General features: G+C 45.8%; 1 protein-coding gene across 2 annotated transcripts in view; it reads left to right on the top strand.

The window, feature by feature from the left end:
* Nucleotides 1-7,476: 7,476 nt before the first annotated feature.
* Nucleotides 7,477-20,893, top strand: part of SMAD3 (SMAD family member 3) — a 112,385-nt gene continuing 98,968 nt past the window's right edge. The window contains exons 1-2 of one of the 2 annotated variants that reach the window (XM_018552847.1): nucleotides 7,477-7,819; nucleotides 17,591-17,599. In XM_018552847.1, the coding sequence (XP_018408349.1) occupies nucleotides 7,614-7,819; nucleotides 17,591-17,599 (215 nt within the window). In that variant the 5' untranslated portion in view covers nucleotides 7,477-7,613. The remainder of the gene's footprint in view (nucleotides 7,820-17,590; nucleotides 17,600-20,893) is intronic. The other variant, XM_018552846.1, reaches the window with a different exon arrangement.

Here is a 20,893-nt window from a genome sequence, read left to right as displayed (position 1 = left end):
TAAAGTAGTCACCGCTCCAAGCTCACTCCTGTGATGGACTACAATCTCAGTACAAATTAGTAAACCTGGAAAGGTTTACTCTGCTCTATCTAGTAGAGTGAAAATGTCCCTACTATCTGGTTGTTTTTTTTTTTTTCTGACATCTGGGCCGCTTGCCGCTGTCAGAGGGGAAAAAAAACCCAGCATAGGAATGAATAGTTAGGCTTCTATTGGCTATTTTAATTTGCAATAGCCAATAGCAGACTAGCTATTGCACTCGCCCACTGCTGCTGTCAATCAGCAGAGGTGGAACTGAAGTTCTCCATCAGGTCCTCCCTCTGCTGATTGACAGCAGCAGAGGGCGGGTGCAATAGCAAGCTTGCTATTGGCTATTGCACATTTAAATAGCCAATAGCAATCTAGCTAATCATTCCTATGCTGCCCCCCCCCCCCTTTATTCTGACAGCAGCCAAAAAAAAACAGCTTCTTTGATATCTGCCATCATTTCAGGTGGGCTGCTGATGGGACACAGTCTACAAATAACGGGAAATTAACCATTGTCTACTCTTAAAAAAAAAAAAAGATGTTGGCTTTAGATATTTTTTACATTTTATTTTTTTTTACACACAAATATTAAAGCAGAACTCCAGACAGAATTTGTAATAACCCCACACTGCAAGAGTTAAGTGCTCCTTTCTGTCTAGGTAAAAAAAAGACGTTATACTTACCAAGCCGCCTTGCTCTTAGACTGGTCCCTGGAGCCTCTCTCCCCCTCCGCTGCAGCGGTCTAAGATAGTTCTATACACAATGTATAGACGTGGGAATGCTGAGTAACATTTCAATTCTGCAGCGGAGGAGTAGAAAGGCTTCAGAAACCGGAGTAGCAGCCAGTTGACGGTTCATATGAGTATTACTTTTTTTCCTAGCACCAAGACAAAAATGAGCACTTAAAAGGAGAACTATGGGTTCAGGGCGTTTCCCCATAGTTCTCCTAAGGGTAACGGGAGGACACAAACTAGAGTCCTCCCGTCACCCTAAGCTCAGTATACTGAGACGCCGCAGCCGGGACGGATCCCGACATTACTGTCAAGATTCACCCAGCTGCGGGATTGACAGCTGGCTCTGCCTATCTGTGCCCTCCCCCTCCCGCGTCCGTTCCACCAGTCAGCGTTGGAGGATCGGACAGGGGAGGAGGGGAAATCCCTGCAGGGAGCCGTGAGTGACAGTCACGGCTCTCTGCAGGGATAGATCGAGAAGTAAGCGAGTGACGGTATGTGTTCGCTCACTTCCTGATCTATTAAGCCGACCTGTCAGTCTCATTGTCACAGGTTGGCTAGAACTATGAGGCTGAGTGATTTTCACTCGCCTCATAATTCTCCTTTAAGGGTTAAGAACTACCCCTGCACTGCATGGGTTAGGAACACTTTTGCCAGAGTTCTTTTTTTTATTAAATACTTAGCGGCATTAATTTGTATCTTTTGTATGTGTCTGGAGTTCACTTTAATGCATTCAGCACACACACTGCTACATCTGATTTTTTTTTTACACACAAATATTAAAGCAGAACTCCAGACAGAATTTGTAATAACCCCACACTGCAAGAGTTAAGTGCTCCTTTCTGTCTAGGTAAAAAAAAAAAAAAAGACGTTATACTTACCTGATCCTCCAAGCCGCCTTGCTCTTAGACTGGTCCCTGGAGCCTCTCTCCCCCTCCGCTGCAGCGGTCTAAGATAGTTCTATACACAATGTATAGACGTGGGGATGCTGAGTAACATTTCAATTCTGCAGCGGAGGAGTAGAAAGGCTTCAGAAACCGGAGTAGCAGCCAGTTGACGGTTCATATGAGTATTACTTTTTTTCCTAGCACCAAGACAAAAATGAGCACTTAAAAGGAGAACTATGGGTTCAGGGCGTTTCCCCATAGTTCTCCTAAGGGTAACGGGAGGACACAAACTAGAGTCCTCCCGTCACCCTAAGCTCAGTATACTGAGACGCCGCAGCCGGGACGGATCCCGACATTACTGTCAAGATTCACCCAGCTGCGGGATTGACAGCTGGCTCTGCCTATCTGTGCCCTCCCCCTCCCGCGTCCGTTCCACCAGTCAGCGTTGGAGGATCGGACAGGGGAGGAGGGGAAATCCCTGCAGGGAGCCGTGAGTGACAGTCACGGCTCTCTGCAGGGATAGATCGAGAAGTAAGCGAGTGACGGTATGTGTTCGCTCACTTCCTGATCTATTAAGCCGACCTGTCAGTCTCATTGTCACAGGTTGGCTAGAACTATGAGGCTGAGTGATTTTCACTCGCCTCATAATTCTCCTTTAAGGGTTAAGAACTACCCCTGCACTGCATGGGTTAGGAACACTTTTGCCAGAGTTCTTTTTTTTATTAAATACTTAGCGGCATTAATTTGTATCTTTTGTATGTGTCTGGAGTTCACTTTAATGCATTCAGCACACACACTGCTACATCTGATAATCAGCACAAAACCAGAAAAGTACAATAGTAATATTATACAGAATTGTCATGGCGTAGATAACATTACTGTAAGATTTCATCTTCTGGAAAACAGACAGAACACAATCATATTAAATGACCATATTACTGTCTGGTTCCGTGTCAGTTTGATTGTTTGATGCGGTGCTGGGAAAATGTTAATAAGAGAATTATGGAGACTGTCATTGCTGATTTTCAGACATGGCAATGGCTATAATGCTGATTCTCTGGCTACAATGATTTCTGAGTTACTGATCCGGAACAATTGCACATATGTTCAAATTTCAAGTGCCTGGATGGGAAGGGGGTTTAACACCGCGGATGTCAACTGGTTAAAGCTAGAGACAGCCAGGCTCCTAGCATTTTCCGAAGGTCAGCTATTGCAGAGAACATATTTCTCAAGCTAGAGGTGTCCTTCAATAGAACCATTGCTCTCTAGTAGAAGACAATGTTAGTGCACAATAGTACCACGGCATTACAAATGCATGGTAAGTGAGATCATGACTCTGACGTTTATAAATAAATATCTATGGAATCCTAAAGAACAAATTGTATAGAATATGAGTAGGAATCAGTCACCTCAACCATCAGACCAGGCGAGAAATACAACAATTGTCCTCAGATCATCTAGCGACCAGGGGCGTCCCCAGCCATGGTGTTACCCGGAGCGGCTGCCGGGAGACACCCAGCTAGGAAGTCATCACGAATGCGCGGCGTGGCAGAAGATGGGCCTGTGGCAGAAGATGAGGCCTGTGGCTGAAGAAGATGGGCCTGTGGCAGAAGATAAAGCCTGTGGCAGAAGAAGATGGGCCTGTGGCAGAAGATAAAGCCTGTGGCAGAAGAAGATGGGCCTGTGGCAGAAGATAAAGCCTGTGGCAGAAGAAGATGGGCCTGTGGCAGAAGATAAAGCCTGTGGCAGAAGAAGATGGGCCTGTGGCAGAAGATAAAGCCTGTGGCAGAAGAAGATGGGCCTGTGGCAGAAGATAAAGCCTGTGGCAGAAGAAGATGGGCCTGTGGCAGAAGATAAAGCCTGTGGCAGAAGAAGATGGGCCTGTGGCAGAAGATAAAGCCTGTGGCAGAAGAAGATGGGCCTGTGGCAGAAGATAAAGCCTGTGGCAGAAGAAGATGGGCCTGTGGCAGAAGATAAAGCCTGTGGCAGAAGAAGATGGGCCTGTGGCAGAAGATAAAGCCTGTGGCAGAAGAAGATGGGCCTGTGGCAGAAGATAAAGCCTGTGGCAGAAGAAGATGGGCCTGTGGCAGAAGATAAAGCCTGTGGCAGAAGAAGATGGGCCTGTGGCAGAAGATAAAGCCTGTGGCAGAAGAAGATGGGCCTGTGGCAGAAGATAAAGCCTGTGGCAGAAGAAGATGGGCCTGTGGCAGAAGATAAAGCCTGTGGCAGAAGAAGATGGGCCTGTGGCAGAAGATAAAGCCTGTGGCAGAAGAAGATGGGCCTGTGGCAGAAGATAAAGCCTGTGGCAGAAGAAGATGGGCCTGTGGCAGAAGATAAAGCCTGTGGCAGAAGAAGATGGGCCTGTGGCAGAAGATAAAGCCTGTGGCAGAAGAAGATGGGCCTGTGGCAGAAGATAAAGCCTGTGGCAGAAGAAGATGGGCCTGTGGGGCAGAAGATGAGGCCTGTGACATCCAAATCTCAGAGATTTCGCCCGAATTTCTACAAAGCATCAAAGTGCAAACACCCTGATATGCAGCTCTGATAACTATGGATGTGCATCTCTGAAAATGAGTCTTTGGTAAACTTCACCAGTCAGATGCGGCGTTATCTGTAAGTCAGAAGTGGAGAGATTTTCACCTACTTGACACTTTAGATATTCCAGCCATATTCCTCTATCACCCTGTAGTAAGTGAGGCCATATGTATTATCTTTATTGGGTTTGATGCTGGTAACATTGCTGAGCACTATGCGGTATCAGCTGTGAAATTCCTCCTCTAGGGGGATGTCAAAAAGGCGCTTTACATCTGTGTTAACCAACATGGCTGCATTTTCTACAGCAGTACACACCTAGTGTAACCAACATAGCTGCATTATTTATTTAGTTACAATGTAATCTCCGTGTGTGTAACATATTAAATGAAGTGTCCTAGAACAGGCCCTCTTAAACTTTTTCCACTCGTGACCCCTTTTCACCCGAGAATTTTTTTTACGTGACTCCGGGTGTTTCCCCCCCCAGCGTCGGTGTCTCTCCCCCCCTCCCCAACGTCAGTCGGTGTCTCTCTCTTGTCGGGTAAAAAAAAAAAGCTCCACCCCCTGAAACCCCCCCAAATCTTCCTGCACGTACTCAGGAAGGTACCAATTGCACAGGGGGGCCCCGAGACCTTACCAATTACACTGCTTTTAAGAGCCCTGTCCCAGAACAGCCTTTCTCAACCAGGGTGCCGTGGCAACCTGAGGTGCCTTCTGGCCTCCTCCAGGGTGCCTCGAAACATTCACATATGTCTATGCCTCTGATGTGAAGAGGGAGTTCCTGATGTGAAAGAGGACGTTTGTGATATGAAAAGGGGCTCCTAGTGTGATAGGGGGACTCCTGATGTAAAGGGGGGCTCTCATGTGAAGGAGGCTCCTAACATAAATCCATACCGGACCTTCTATCTTAAATAAGGATCTGTTGTGGAGTTTGGACAGACAACACATACATTTCACATTTACCTGGGTGCCTCGAGATTTTGCATACTTTTAAAGGATGCCGTGACTGAATATATGTTGGGAAACGCTGACATAGAACATGTTTTATTATAGTTTCTAATTACAGTACCACACAACAGCTTGTATAGGCTACAACTCAACTCTTGGCAAATACTTCAAGAAGAACGCCCGGGAATTGAAAAAACGTACCCTTGCAGTGGGTGCTCATTTTGTTTAGGGGGCTCAAATTAAGCAGATCTACTCACCTGAGCCTCGTTTCCACCTGGCTGGGAGACCCGTCCCTGCAGCCTCTTCTCCCTGGGCTCCAGTGGCCGGACCGCTGACATCATCACGTCTTATGCAGGTCCATTGACTTGCATTAGATGTGAGGATGCCAAGGAATATTTCACAGCCAGAGCGAAGATGGAGAGAGGCGAGTGCCAACTCCTGGTGGACCGAGGATCAGGTGAGTACATCTGCTTTATTTGAGCCCCCCTAGACAAAACGAGCACTTAACCCTTGAAGAGCAGGGGTTGCCCCACTGCAAGGCAAAGTTTTTAAAATTTCCGGAGTTCTTCTTTAAAGTGCTAATGAAGCCAACACTTTTTTTTTTGGATATAGTGGAGAGGGATTAGAACTCCTGTCAGTTTTTTTTTCTTGCTGTCTGTGTCCCCGTTTGTCTGGTGACCGTTTTATGGGTTGTCTCCAGAACAGCAAAAGATGTGAAATCTTCCAATGGGAGCACTAGTTTTGGTCCCACCAAAGATTTCCCTCACTTTGGAAGGACTTTCTCTCACATCCTGTGGGTATCAAACAGGAAGGGAAATCTCCCTACACAGATGGCAAAAAAAGCTGACAGGGGTTATAACCCTCCACGCAGGACTTTCTAATACGGCTATAACGACAGAAAAGTGTCACAAATGCTTTACTGAATTCCCCCCAATATTTTTATACCGGGCCACCATTAGGAATCATAGGGCCCCCTTCAGCCCTCCTGGCAGGCTGTACAGTCCCCCAGATTATTTGTACTTGACAAGCTGCAGAGGTGTCGCAGGGAGCTCTCGTTTGGAGAAGCTGTGTGGTCAGCCCCTGCTTTCCTTATAGGGGCTCGGTCCTTGTACGGGAGGGCTGGCTGTACTCCCCTATCGGCGGCCATGTTTTTATGTCCTCCTGACAAATTAATTTCTAACTGCTTAAAGGGTTAGTCCACCTTTTACACCCGAGAGTCCACATAGACCACCTGAGAGCCCTCAGAGTCCGTCTGAGATTGTGCACAACCCACCTGAGAGCCCTCAGAGTCCATCTGAGAGTGTGCACAGCCCACCTGTGGGGCCGCACAGTCCACCGGAGAGCACGCGCAGCCCTGGGGAAGAGCACGCGCAGCCCTAAAATAACTCAGGGCCCCATTAAATTCAATGGGAATGCTCGGCAAACGCAGCACACGAACATGACACATGTTTCAATAACACCATGGTGTGCATGCGGGCTTAGAGTTGCCACCATAGCAACAGGTGAGGGTATATCCTCCAATGGGGCACTTGTTCCTGAGACGCTCCCAGAGAGGAATTCTCTTTTATAAAAGTGATTTTTTCCCCTTGTTGAGGGTGAAGTGTCTCTTTATATCATTCACTATGATAAGGAAAGCCTGACACATCGCCGCTCTCCCTCATTTCTGCTCTACACTCATCAGCGAAGAAAGTCTGCGAAGAGAACACGCCGGGCCAACCACACACACACCACACGTTTCCACCCACGCACAGGAAAGTGACCACAGAGCCGCGTCACCGGGCGGATCAATCCGCCGCGCCTTGTCAATCATCGTCAGCCCCGCCCTTTAAACATCCCGTAGCCCCTGGCCTATGATGTGCAGGGAAGAGGGGCGTCACCGGGAGGGGGCGGGGCTACACGGGGTGTCTACGGGACAAGGTGGGAGTGGCCGATGTCATGGGCGGAGGAACACCAGCATAGGGAGGGGAGGTGACGCGGCTGAGGCTGAGTGAGGATGAAAAGTTAGAAGAGGGCGAGAAGGGGAGAAAGTGAGGGGAACCGGAGACACCGGGAGTGCTGGAAGAGGGGGGACACTGGCAGTGCTGGGGTGCCACAAGGGGTGCTGGAAAAGGGGGGGGGGACACTGGCAGTGCTGGGGTGACACAAGGAGTTCTGCAAGAGGGGGGGTAATAGAGAGTGCTGAGGTGACATAGGGAGTGCTGGAAGAGGGGGGACACAGGGAGAGAAGGGGGGTTGCAGGGAAAGGGGGGGCACTAGGAGTGTAGGGGTGACGCAGGGATTGCAGGGAGAGGGGGGTGACACAGGGAGTGCAGTGCTAGGGGTGACACAGGGAGTGCAGCTAGTGACAGCACTCCAAGGCTCAGTGACAGGTCCAGTCTGTGTGAGATTAGTGTGTCTGTGTGACAGGGAGCCCCTCCTCACCCTCCATCCATCCTTCTTCCCACTCTCTCTGCTCTGTTAACTTTGTTTTGGGGGGGAGGAGGTGGTGGCTGCCATGTCCTCCATTCTGCCCTTCACTCCCCCAATTGTAAAGCGGCTGCTGGGCTGGAAGAAAGGTGAGCAGAATGGCCAGGAGGAGAAGTGGTGTGAGAAGGCGGTGAAAAGCCTGGTGAAAAAGCTGAAGAAGACTGGACAGCTGGACGAGCTGGAGAAAGCACTGGCTACCCAGAGCATCAGCACCAAATGCATCACCATCCCCAGGTGAGCCGAGCTGGAGCACCTCTCTTCCATTGATACAGGGGGGAGGGGATGGGCCTGGATAAGGGGGGCACACGTGACAGTGTCAGCATAGTGTTACTTTGTCAGCATGTGATTATTCATGGAAATATAGTTCCTGACATTGTTGCTATTTGGCTGGATGTTGCATCCCAATCAGTTGTACACTATCTTCCGATTATGCGTATGACCCTATGGGGTTGCACAGTGCCATAGTGACTCCCACATCCGTGTTAGCAGCACTGGGGTCACTGGTGCCAATGCCACCTGTAATACTCTCTGCATGGAGTTTGCATTTTCTCTCCGGGTACCCCGGTTTCCTCCCACACTCCAAAGCTATGCTAATCGGTCAATTGGCTCCTGTCTAAATCGGCCCTCGTATGTATGTATGTACTGCGACCATCACATTCTACATGCCCATCCCAAGCCAAGCAATTGGGGTGTGTTGAAGGAGCACTTGGCGATCTACCTTTTAAAAAAAAAGAAGGCCAAGAAAATTATTTGGCCTTCAAAGCGCGTCTGCAGTGGTGCCCAGAATGCCGTTCCATGCGATCGCCCACACTTGGATACGATTGAACAGGTACATACACCCCTGACCCCATGGCATTATGATTGTGGAATGCTGCATATGTTTTTTATTTCTAGTCATTGGTCATATTGGTCTTATTACCATCAAGTATTCCGTCCTATATGTCGCAAGTGTTCTTTTTATGTTTCTATACGCTAAAATATGTGATATTTGTGTGAGATTATTCGAATGGTCCCAAAGCACCTTATATCAGAGGTGGACAGATGAATATGGAATTCAGGAGCTGGTCTGTCCAATCCAGGAGCCAGCTCCATTGACAACAACTAGAGAAAACCTCAAAAGTTAGGCGCCGGCTGTCATTTTTATGGAGCACTGGCGACATGGCTCCTTGGATTTGTCCAGCCCTGGTTTATAGTACCAGCGATGTGCTGCTGCCAACACATTTTTCTTGATCCTTGCTTTTACAGACAGACAGATAGTATCTCAGCCTTTTAACTATCAAACGCGTACATGTATGATCATGTTGGAGATGTAGCCGGTTACCTCTCCAAATAAACAATGGCCGTGGCCTCCGGCTTTCCTCATGCTGGACTTTCTCTTGGAGCAATGCCTCAGATTTAGTTGTCCTACTAATAACCATGTTTCCATCTTCTATGTTCAGACATGAAAGGATCCTTAAAGTGACACTTAACTCAGGAGTTGAATCTTAACAATACATTCAAGAACCTCAACTATTAACAAAAATGTATCTTATTTGTGTATCACTCGACTGTAGATCCTCAAATCATCTCTGAATTGGTGCTGACTCTGTCCTTCCGTCTGGAGGGTGGCTACTTTTGTTCCCCATGGTCCCTGTGTGTGTTGTAAAGTAGTCACCTCTCCAAGCTCATTCCTGTGATGGACTACAATCTCAAATTTCCTATACTAATTTGTATTGAGATTGTAGTCCATCACAGGCGTGAGCTTGGAGCGGTGACTACTTTACAACACACAGAGGGACCATGGGGAACAAAAAGTAGCCCCCCTCCAGAAGGAAGGACAGTGTCAGCACCAATTCAGAGATGATTTGAGGATCTACAGCCGAGTGATACACAAATAAGATACATTTTTATTAATAGTTAAGGTTCTTGAATGTATTTTTAAGATTTACCTCCTGAGTTTAATGTCACTTTAACTCCATACATCAGTAGAATTTAATTTGGAAAAAATATGTTTTCAGAATGTTTGTTCTATTTTCTAATAGCTAATGGAGTCAAATTAATCATTTTCGAACGAGTGAAATTCTAACAGTGAATGTGGTTCACACTGACCTTCTGTGTTTGTATTCTTTAAAGGGTAATTCCACTTTTCCAGTGATTTGAGAAAATGGAATTACCCCCTCCCACCTTAGTATGAATGCTGCTACCCCTCCGCGGCTGCCGGTGTACAATCTGTCCCTTGTACAGCGCATCGCAGCCCTGCACTATGTATTTCAAATTACAATCGCAAATGGTGACTGAGAAGCGCTTAGCAAGAAGTGCTTCTCATTGTTCAACATGGTCAGGTGACTGCGCTGCCTAATACATTCTCACCATTTGCAAACATAATTTGAAATGCCTAGCACAGGGCTGCAACGATACGGATCGTGCATCGGGAGCCGTGGAGAGGAAGCAGCATTCATGCAAAGATAAGAGCAGTAGGACTGGGGAGAGGGAGCAGATTGGTGGGGGCAATTCCATTTTCCCAAATTCGTCTGTGAAAGTGGAATTATCCTTTAAACGCAGAAGAACTGATTTGGGAAGTATGAACAAACTTTATGCTTCCTAGATCACTTTCCCTTGCGTTTAGACACGTTTAGATGATCTAATCTGCCCCCAGACAAAACAGAATTCTATCTCAATGGAATTTAAAAAAACGCAGGTAAATGTAGTGTGAATTACACCATTTAACATCCTTGGCATGCATTTACAAATGCCCTATAAACGTATGTCACTTCCTGTGTGAATGAGGCCTGAGGCCTTTGTTATATCAGTCAGAAAGGTGGTCACTCTGTGACCTGCATTACGTATTTTATAAACCTCTGTCATTCCAATGTATCATTATCATTGTGTCACTTTTCTTTTCTTTAGGCCTCATTCATGGATCAGTACATCCATGCAGGGGGTCGTGTCAGAGCACCTGAGGAGGCACAGGCGATCATGTAGCTGCAGGTCAAAATTTGGCTGCATATTTCTTCATGCACATCCCGATGTTTACATCTGTACAGAGCCATGCATCCATCCCTGTACTGATGTAAACACTGGGATGTGCGGGAGGATCCAAGCAGCTGCAGCATGTTATTAGTTTTAACAGGGAACACCTTTGCCTCCCCTTGTGCATTAACTCAGCTCCCTGCACAGACGCATGGCTCCGTTTGCCTGTGTGAGTGGCGCTTTACAGATTCTATAATAAGTTTAAATATAGCCAAAAAAGTTTGGACAGGGTGGGTAAGGATTAGAATGTTTGGCAAGTCATTATTGCTGTGGGGAGATCCGCCCTCTCTGTTTGTCCTGGTGACCACTGGCACTGAAGCAGAAAGTGAGCATAACAAAATATTTTACAGTTGTCACCTACACAAAGGATAAGGGAAGGCTCGGTTTCAATCAATTCTCCTTACTTTGTAGATATTTCATGTGGCATCTCGGACACAGATCTGGATGGGGGTTTTAACCATTCAGTTCTCTAATACGAACTTAAAATACATATACGTATTAAAAAATAGTTTGGGTTTTACATAAACTTGTACTTTATATCACTTTACAGAGTCTGATTTCTGTCCTACATACAAGTGCTAAAATGACACAATGACCACATAACAGGCTCGCAGCTACAGTGACACTCTCAGTAGTACTATATAATGCTGCTTTTAGTTCCTGTTTTTGTTCTACATGTGGCTTGACTGTATTGCGGGTGACAATTTTTATTTATTTGTCACTTCACTCCATCAATCCACCTAAGCAATTTCTTGTGCCATAGTTTGGTCTCATAGTCGGTAACTGAGGTATATGTTATGCCTACATGTTATGTTATGCAACTCCGCTGGTGAAGAGGTTTGCGATCTCCGCTTATCGTAGTTGTGGTTGCATTGAAAGCGTTGGCAGTTCTGTGGTATCATTTATATCAGTTTGTGTATGAGAGCAGCAACACTCGCTCCCCCATCTCATCGCAGATTATTTACTTGTTAAATATCCCAACAAGCAGTTTGTAAACTTAGCCCTCCGTACTAAGTTATGTCGTCAAATGGACTAACACCCATGAACAAGTAAGGTAATAATATATCAGTAACACATGCAGCGTATGAGAGTATATTTACAAATACTTGGTGTTGAAATATTTTCTGTCAATAACTAAAGGGATTGATTTACCAAAGGAAACCTGTATTTATGTCATCACCCCGGCCGTGCACCGAGTTTAAAGTGACATTAAAGTCACATTTTTTTCCCTCCGCCATTGTAATTCTGCTTTTAATACTTACCTTATGTGATGTCTCTTGCTGCGATCATCTTCTTCCTTCCTCTGATCCAGCACAGACTTCTGTGTCCCATGGAGTCTGCCCAGCATGCACGCTCCCAGTTGCGTGTGTTCACTGGCAGTGTCTCTCCTCCTCTCCCCACTGGAGACATGGATTGCGCATGCGCCTGCCCACATCATCCTCCTGCACAGCAGTTAGGATCTGTGTACTGCAGCCAGGAGCGAATGGCGCAGACAGGGGTAAGTATTTACCCGTTTGGCAACTTTTTTTTTTAATGTTGTGGCATATATCTACTGTTTACTAACAATAGATATATTCAAGAAAAGTGAGACTTTAAAGGAGAACTATGGGGTTAGGGCTTTTCCCCATAGTTCCTGGAGGGGGGAATCCAGCCACTCCCCTGTCACGGCAGAGAGCAGTGACAGGATCGAGAGGTGAGCGAACGCCGGTATGTGTTCCCTCACCTCCCGATCTACTGAGCCGGCCTGTGACAGTTTCATTGCTAGGTGAGTGAAAAGCACTTCTCCTTTAATTCTACTTTAAAGTGACACAAAACTCAGGAGTTAAATCTTAAAACTGCATTCAAGTACCTTAACTATTAACAAAAATGCATCTTATTTGTGTATCACTCGGCTGTAGATCCTCAAATCATCTCTGAATTGGTGCTGACACTGTCCTTCGTTCTGGAGGGTGGCTACTTTTGTTCCCCATGGTCCCTGTGTGTGTTGTAAAGTAGTCACCGCTTCAAGCTCACTCCCGTGATGGACTACAATCTCATGTTTAGTTTACTAATTTCTATTGAGATTGTAATCCCATCACGAGAGTGAGCTTGGAGCGATGGCTACTTTACAATACACACAGTGATCCTGGGGGAACAAGAGTAGTCACCCTCCAGAAGGAAGGACAGTGTCAGCACCAATTCAGAGATGATTTGATGATCTACAGGGGAGTGATACACGTATAAGATACATTTTTGTTAATAATTAAAAGAGAACTATGGGGTAACCTTTTTATCCCATAGTTCTCTTTAGGGTCATGGCCGGACATATACTGTGTCCTCTGGTGACCCAAAGCTCAGTATATAGCGATGTATATGCTGAGAGAGCCACAGCCGTGACGGATCCCGACAATACTGTCTGGATCCACCCAGCTGGCTGATGACAGCAGGCTCTGCCTATCTAGAGGCAGAGCCAGCTGTGCATGCCCCCTCCCCTGTCTGTTCCTCCAATCAGCGCTGGAGGATCGGAGAGGGGAGGGGGATATCCCTGCGGGGAGCGATGACTGACAGTCACCTTTCTATGCAGGGAGATGATCGGAAAGTGTTCGCTCACTGCACCATCAATACTGTCCATCCCATACCAACTGTATGATATCACAAAGTGTGAGGGTTAGGACGTCTCTTATAATCGCCAATTAATAAGTCTGTGAAAGGTTCTCATTCATCCAGGTCATGGTATATCTGTAAAGAATAAGCCAAGGCAACTAGACTTGCTGTATTTTTTCTGAAAAGGTTTCACTGGTCATCCAACCAGCTTTCTCAATTCTGAATTGAAAAAGCTGGTTGGATGACCAGTGAAACCTCTTCAGGAAAAATACAGCAAGTCCAGTTGCCTTGGCTTATTCTTTACAGATACACCAATTAATAAGAATCTGATTAGTGACACAAAAGGAGAAAGAATGTTACGGAGAGACATTTATACCAGGGAAATATCGGCCGCAGAAACACATCGGCCGCTGAAACCCATTGGCCGAAAATGGCACATTTGGCAAAATGCGGAAAGTACCATCTTTCGGTCGAAATTGCTGGTGCATGCCCCTGCTCTCTGTCTCCTTTGACACAGCACAGCTTCCAGCAGGGAGAAGAGAAATTGTCAGAGGAGGCCGAGCGGTGCGGGTGTGGAGAGCGATGTGGGCACCCGGCATGTCACAGGAGGCCGGGCTCTCCTCCTGCACCGCCCTCAGCCTCCTCTGACCAATCAGGATGGAGAGAGGTGTTGGGGTGGAGACAGCTGTGTGCTGTCACAGGAGGCTGAGCTGGCGGGGAGGGGGGGGGAGTCTGCTGTCAAAATAGACTGAGCTCTCCTCCCCGCACCACCGGCTCAGCCTCCTGTGACAGCTGTCAGGAAGGAGAACGGGTACAAGCAGTCATTCTGGCTCTAGAGGCTGACAGAGAGCTGAGATTAGGAAATTTGAGTGGTTGCTCTGACTTTAGCACAACTTCATTGTTTGCTGGATGTCATTAGGATTGCCTGCTTGCTTTCACTTGTTGGTTGTTCTTTAGAGGCCGTCATCTGCTTTCTGGTCTCTATTTGCTTTGTCTTCCTGGACACCCTCAACTGAAGGTTACCCAGTATACAAGTTGAGACTTTGCGGTCACAAGAAGCAGCTCTGGCAGGCTTCCTTGGAAAGTATGTACGTGTTTATAGATCGGGTAACGTGTGGACATTGCATTGAGGGTTGGGGGGGTGGGGGACAGGAAGCATTGCATTATGGGATGGGGGTGTTCCAGAGCTCTGATTTTGTAGCTGAATGTTGCAGTTCCCTGGAAATGGAAACAAACGTAACTTCTTATGTCAGCTTTGCTATCTTAGCTGTCTGCCAGATTCACTTTAAAGAACTCTGTTAGACCATATGGCAAGGGTACCCTCCAGCTGTGGTGAAACTACAAATCCCATCATGCATCTGCCTCTGGGAGTCAGTCTTGCAATGTCTCCATGAGATTTGTAGTTCCACAGCAGCGGGGGGTTGACGTTTTCCTCTGCCATATACAGGTGAAACTCGAATAATTAGAATATCGTGCAAAGTTCATTTATTTCACTAATGCAACTTAAAAGGTGAAACTAATATATGAGATAGACTCATTACACGCAAAGCAAGATAATTCAAGCTGTGATTTGTCATAATTGTGATGATTATGGCTTACAGCTCATGAAAACCCCAAGAACCCCAAATCCACAACCTCAAAAAAGTAGATTATTACGTGCAATCAATAAAACAAGGATTGTACATAGAACAATATCGGACCTCTGAAAAGTACAAGCATGCATATGTACTCAGTACTTGGTTTGGGCCCCTTTTGCAGCAATTACTGCAATTACTTTTGCACGATATTCTAATTATTCGAGTTTCACCTGTAATATCATAAATGTGTATATATAGTATCATTGCAGAACCACAAGCATGTTGCTGAATACAAAACCCTTTTTTGTTCCTTTTTTGTGAGGCCACTTCTCCACCTAGGCGGCTGAGAAGGTCTAAACCAGAAAGCTGAACACTTATGGTGTCATTTACAGTGATAATGTAGGAACATCCAGTTGGCCACAAGGTTTCATGAGCAGCCTCCATGTCTGGTAAAGAGGTAAGGAGAGTGGGAAGAGACAAACCACAGAGCGACCATGGGAGGCTTGTTGCAGTTTGCACAAAAGAGTGCTTCTATGTTTTTGGGGCACTGGGGTGCTCTGAAAATCCACTAAACATGTGTATAAGCCTTGAGCAGCGGTTCTCAACCTGTGTAACCTCAGGACCCACATTTGTCCTTGGTTATTAAGTGGCGACCCAAGTCACACTGCAGTGGAATGCATGGCATTGCGGTACCCTGCATTCTGGTGCGGGTGATTGAACTGTGGGCGGGAGGTGTGTTTGGGGTACAATCTCACACACTCCCAAAAATGTTTTGGTTTTTTTTAAAGATCCACCCAGTCTTCCTACCTTTTGAGAACTGGAGTGGATCCTCCGCCTGGGGTCCAGTGCTAGGATTCTGTGCTGTGACAGGACGCCATCCATACATGCATTGCTTGTACAGCTCCCTTGCGTGCCATGTAGAGGTGCTAGGAGCCAGAATGTGATATCACTCCGGTCAAGGCATCTCGACAGGGCATATGAGGGAGCTGTAAGCAATGCATGTATGGATGGAGCTCCCTCGCAGCCATAGCTCCATCCCACCCCACCCCACCTCAAGCTGACACTCAGCGCCAGGCAGCATATTCTGAATGGCTGCTCAGCTCGAGAACTGATATTGATGCGCTAGGGGAAGGCTGAGGAGCCTCTCACCTAGAAAAGTTGAAGGCACGCGGCGACCCACTGAAAACAGAATCGCGACCCACTTTTGGGTCATGACCCACCAGTTGAGATCCAAGGCCCTAGGGGTGCTGCGCTTATCTTCTAGGATCTAGCTCACTGCTTTTCACATTTCAGTGGAACCCCAGGCCAATATTTCAATACAAGGCTGAAATACTGTTTTGCCTGCTGAAGGATTTTTAATTCTGTGCATCCAGTCTTGATATGTACACATTTCTGCCACTATCCGCAGCCAGGCTGAATGCTCTACTACTTCTGGTTCAGCCTTCTTACTTCTGGAATGGCCTCCCTGTGAGTTGGACAGAGGTGATGATGAGGATTCATATACTAGTTAGCAGGCTGGAGGTGTAGAGGTGACCTGGGAAGCTGGATTACTGAATTGGAAAATAAGTGTGTGACCTGCCTGGCTGTGCAGTGAGCCAGATGTGTGTGTAAATCAAAAGATGAGAGCGGCTGCACACACTTCTTATTCCGTTCACCAGTAAAATATTAAACGTGTATTTCAGTTGTATTCAGTTGTTTCCCTTTTAGTTTCACATTAAACTATAGGTTGTTTCCTGTCTGATGCTGCGGAAGAGGTGGACACATGAGGACATGGCTTTAAAGGATGTCAGGTCAAGTTAGGTGCTTTCCTATTTCATAGAAAGTAATTTGAATTTGCGCTCTTATTAGAATTTTTCATTCTTTTCATTTTCAATTAATTATTTTATTTTTAAATGTTTTGAGTTAGGCTGGCTATATTTGTATCAAATCAACTGAAACTCAATCCATGAGTGGTCCTGCCAGCACCACCTGGATCAACAAGTCAATGCTTTTTTTCTAAATGCCTTTTGTCGAACGTGTTAGGTGGACTTGGGGAAACAGTGACTGCAGCCAGTCAGATGCAGTCACTGTTGGGGATTTATGACAGCCGTGGGTGGTGACTGTCAGAATGCAATAGCCAGCTTGGGACATTCCCCCATCCACACCATTTAGCATAGATGGGGGAATCATGGGTCTTTTTTTTGTTTTTCTCTCAACCAGCTTGTGCTGAAATAGCTGGTATATGGCAGATTCTGCCAAGTTGTAAGTAGGTGAGACATTTTTTGGATAAACTTTTGTTAGTACTTTATAGCTTGTATAACTTTGTATTAAGTGAGGTTAAAGGAGAACTTTTGGAAGAGCAAAATATACTCTTCCCAAAACTTAGATCCGGCATATGACCCTGGAGCTGTCGCACACCGGCTCTATATACCGAGAGCTGAACAATCAACTCACAGCTTCTCCTTGCACACAGTGGTGACTGCCATTGACCGCTCCCTACAGGGATTCCCTCCTCCCCTCTCTCTGTTCTTCTAGCACAGCTAGGTAAGGGGGCGGGCACAGCTGGCTCTGGATCTAAAGAGGCGGAGCCAGCTGTCAACCCAACAGCTGGGTGGATCGTGACAATATTGTCGGGATCCTTCCCGGTGTTCTATCATAGTTTGTGACTAGGGTGGAATTAGGGATGCACAGATACTTTTCGAGTACCAGTCCCGATACTTGGCATTTTCATGAGAACTACCAGGGTTGCAGAGGTTGCAGCTGGGACCTGGCTCTGGCGCTCCACCACTGTCCTGAAATCATTAGTCTGTATTGTTTTAGAAAAACTGTCACATGACAATAAACAAAAATGTATCAGTACTTGTAAGTACTCAGCAAGTACCAGTACTCGTACTCGCAAAACTGGTATCTGTGCATCCCTTTATTTATAAAAACAAAATTGTACATTAAAACAGAGATGTACAAATCCCAGGAGCTCCGTGTGCTCCTTACAAATGACAGCTGCCTCCTAATTTTTGAATTTTTCTCTAGTCTAGTCTTGGAGCTCAAAAGTATCGGTACATGTACTCGTACCGAGTACTGTACTTGGTATCTGTGCAACCCTAGGTGGAATGTGTGACCGGTCGCGTGATCATACATTTTAACGTAATCCCGCCCAGTTTTTCGACGTTGGAATGTGTGACTGCCAAAAGGTGAAGAATTCCAACGTTTTCTCAGCTGTTCCCGGGCAGATCGGCAACACAGATGGTATGTGCAGGAGAACCGATCTGCCCTGGAACAGCTGATCGGTCCTGAAATGTCACTTCTATTTGACTTTGTGGAATGTGAGATCGCACTCTCAAAGTCCGATAGAAGTGATATTTCAGGACCGATCAGTTCTCCTGCTGTCACAATTCTCAACTGACCTGTATCAATCGCGGGGGTCCGCGCACTCGCAGCATGTCGGTACTTGGCACTCTTGTCAGTGACTTGTGTCCTATCACTTTCCCGCATGAAAATAGTGAAGCCTCTTGCACATGTTTGATGGCATCCTTACATCAAAATGGCAGCACTGGAGTGCTTCCTGTTATAGACAGAAATTGCATCCCTTCTGCCACACCTCCTGACATCACTTCCTGTTTGATCACTATAAAGCTGCAAAGTTCCAGAGAGAGTGCTCAGTTGTTTCAGAGCTATCCACAGTGTGGGCCAGTTACTAGGCGTGTGATTCTGTTACCTGACCTTTGTTTATCAAGTTTGATCCTTTGCTGCCTGCCGTGACCTTATGCTTTGTTTGATTATGATTATTGGCTTTACTCTTTTGTACCATGTTTTTGGAATCTGTGCCTGATTCTGCTGAGTACGCAATCCCAAGATGTGTACCCCTGCTATTGGGCTCTGCATATCCAATTACTGACACCAGCACACACCATCTGCGATGCCAATCTGCCCTGGAACAGCTGAGAAAGCGTTGGAATGCTTGACCTATTGGTGGTTACACATTCCACTGCCGAACAACTGGGGGGGATTATGGTAAAATGTGTGACCACGTCACCGGTCACACATTCTAACGCAGTCACAAACTTTGATAGAACACCGGCTGCAAATGGCCCTGTCCTGTCCGCATGCAGTAGACCACTATATAGGGACTTTTGGTCACAGGAATACACAAGTAAATGCAATTCAAAAGAGAAGTAAAGCAATACATTTTTTTGGCTTTACTTCTCCTTTAAGAACAGTGTTTTGGTGCAGCAAGCAGCTCTTTGCATTTCTTAGCGGATTCATCTCCACCTCATGACGGTCACCCCAATAAAAAGCGTCCGCCCGTGATGTAAAACAAGATTTCAGTGTGTTCTGCCCATGGCTTGTTAAACTGACAGGACTGGTCAATGATTTGCAGAATAATTCCCACAGGTTTGAAGAGCTCTGCAAAACCAGCCTGTGTAGGCACCTTCAGTAACTTTATATCCGCTTTATGTGGCTAGTATAGTTAGAATACTGATAACTGATCTCGTAATAAATTTTATGGAAGCAACATTTCAGAATGAGCTCCTCAGCCTGCCGTCCCTGTGCTTACAGCTGGAAGTTGGCAGTCCCATTCTACGATGACGCTGTCAGGTCGTACCTTTGGCACTGATTGTATCATTTTCTGTTTACTTTTTGCTCATTGACAAGCGAATCGGATATTGTATTTCAAAATATGTGTCATTAGCTCATTCATAGTACATTCCATTGTTTGTTTACATACACCAGGTGTGTGCAGCTAGCGGTGTGTAGTAGCGAGCGGCAGTGTTGATAGACACAGGTGTAAGCCTTTCTCTAATGATATCCTGTATACAAATAATAAGGACTCAGATTTATTTCAGAGTAACTTCTACTTGGAGATAAAAAATATAATTTAAAGCATATCTAAAGCCAAAAGCAAAAATGTAATGCAGGTGAAACTCGAATAATTAGAATATCATGCAAAAGTAATTGCAGTGAGTGCTGCAAACGGGGCCCAAACCAAGTACCGAGTACATATGCATGCTTGTACTTTTCAGAGGTCCGATATTGTTCTATGTACAATCCTTGTTTTATTGATTGCATGTAATAATCTACTTTTTTGAGGTTGTGGATTTGGGGTTCTTGGGGTTTTCATGAGCTGTAAGCCATAATCATCACAATTATGACAAATCACGGCTTGAATTATCTTGCTTTGCATGTAATGAGTCTATCTCATATATTAGTTTCACCTTTTAAGTTGCATTAGTGAAATAAATGAACTTTGCACGATATTCTAATTATTCGAGTTTCACCTGTATATTGGAGCTTAGCAAGAGTAAACTTTTGCTGTAACTGCTTAAAAAGTATTAGCTGGAGTTTAGATTTAATTTGTTAATCACGTCCATCTAAATCTGCTACTCCATGTAACACCCCCCTCCCCATAGGGTGACAACGCTGCTGTCCAAGAGTGGCTCCATTGCTCCTCCATAGAGTGGAGTCACCCTAAGACAGGAAGTGTGCTACTGGCTGGATCACCAGGTGAAAATATAGGGGGGAAAAAAGCCTAAAAGAGAAAAGTAATGCAGCCACCACTTTTCAGCATTGGTAAGCTGCAATATAATGAATTTTTGTTTTTGGGTTTAGATACGCTTTAATTAGCGCTATTAATGGGATGACATATTCTGTTGTATTCTCCTGAGCTTTAATGCTTTAAAGAGGCTCCTTTATGTCTAGGCTTTCCCTAAACAGACTGTAAATGTGTATTATGGAAATCTTGTTTTCCAGTACTTAATACTCCTGAGACACCAGCACACCCCTTCCTCCCCCCACCCATAGTCAGAAGTAGACAAATTAATGTAAAATTCATGAGCCAGTCAGACCAATGTAGGAGTCGGAAAGCCAGGGATGGTGTGCTTCCACTGACGACAATCAAAATGGCTCAGAGAAACAGGAACCAACCACCCAAGGGGAGAAGAGTGACACAGACTTGGGAAAACTCAGCAAACTGCAGGTCTATTCAGAGTTTGGAGAAGGCAGGAGAAGTGAACAATCTAGGAAAGTGAGCGGAATTGGAGACTTTCTCCAAATCACCTATGTTGTCCTAGATTGTTCACTTCTCCTGTCTTCAAACCCTTCACCCTTTTGTGAATAACTCTGCAAATGTCATGGCAGCTTTCTGTATTATGTGTTTATTTGA

The sequence above is a fragment of the Nanorana parkeri genome, unplaced genomic scaffold, assembly GCF_000935625.1.
Source record: "Nanorana parkeri isolate BGI_ZX_2015 unplaced genomic scaffold, ASM93562v1 scaffold98, whole genome shotgun sequence".
NCBI classification, from domain to species: Eukaryota; Metazoa; Chordata; class Amphibia; order Anura; family Dicroglossidae; genus Nanorana; species Nanorana parkeri.
Note: the sequence above shows the minus strand (reverse complement) of the source record. Positions and strands in the feature narration are given on the sequence as shown.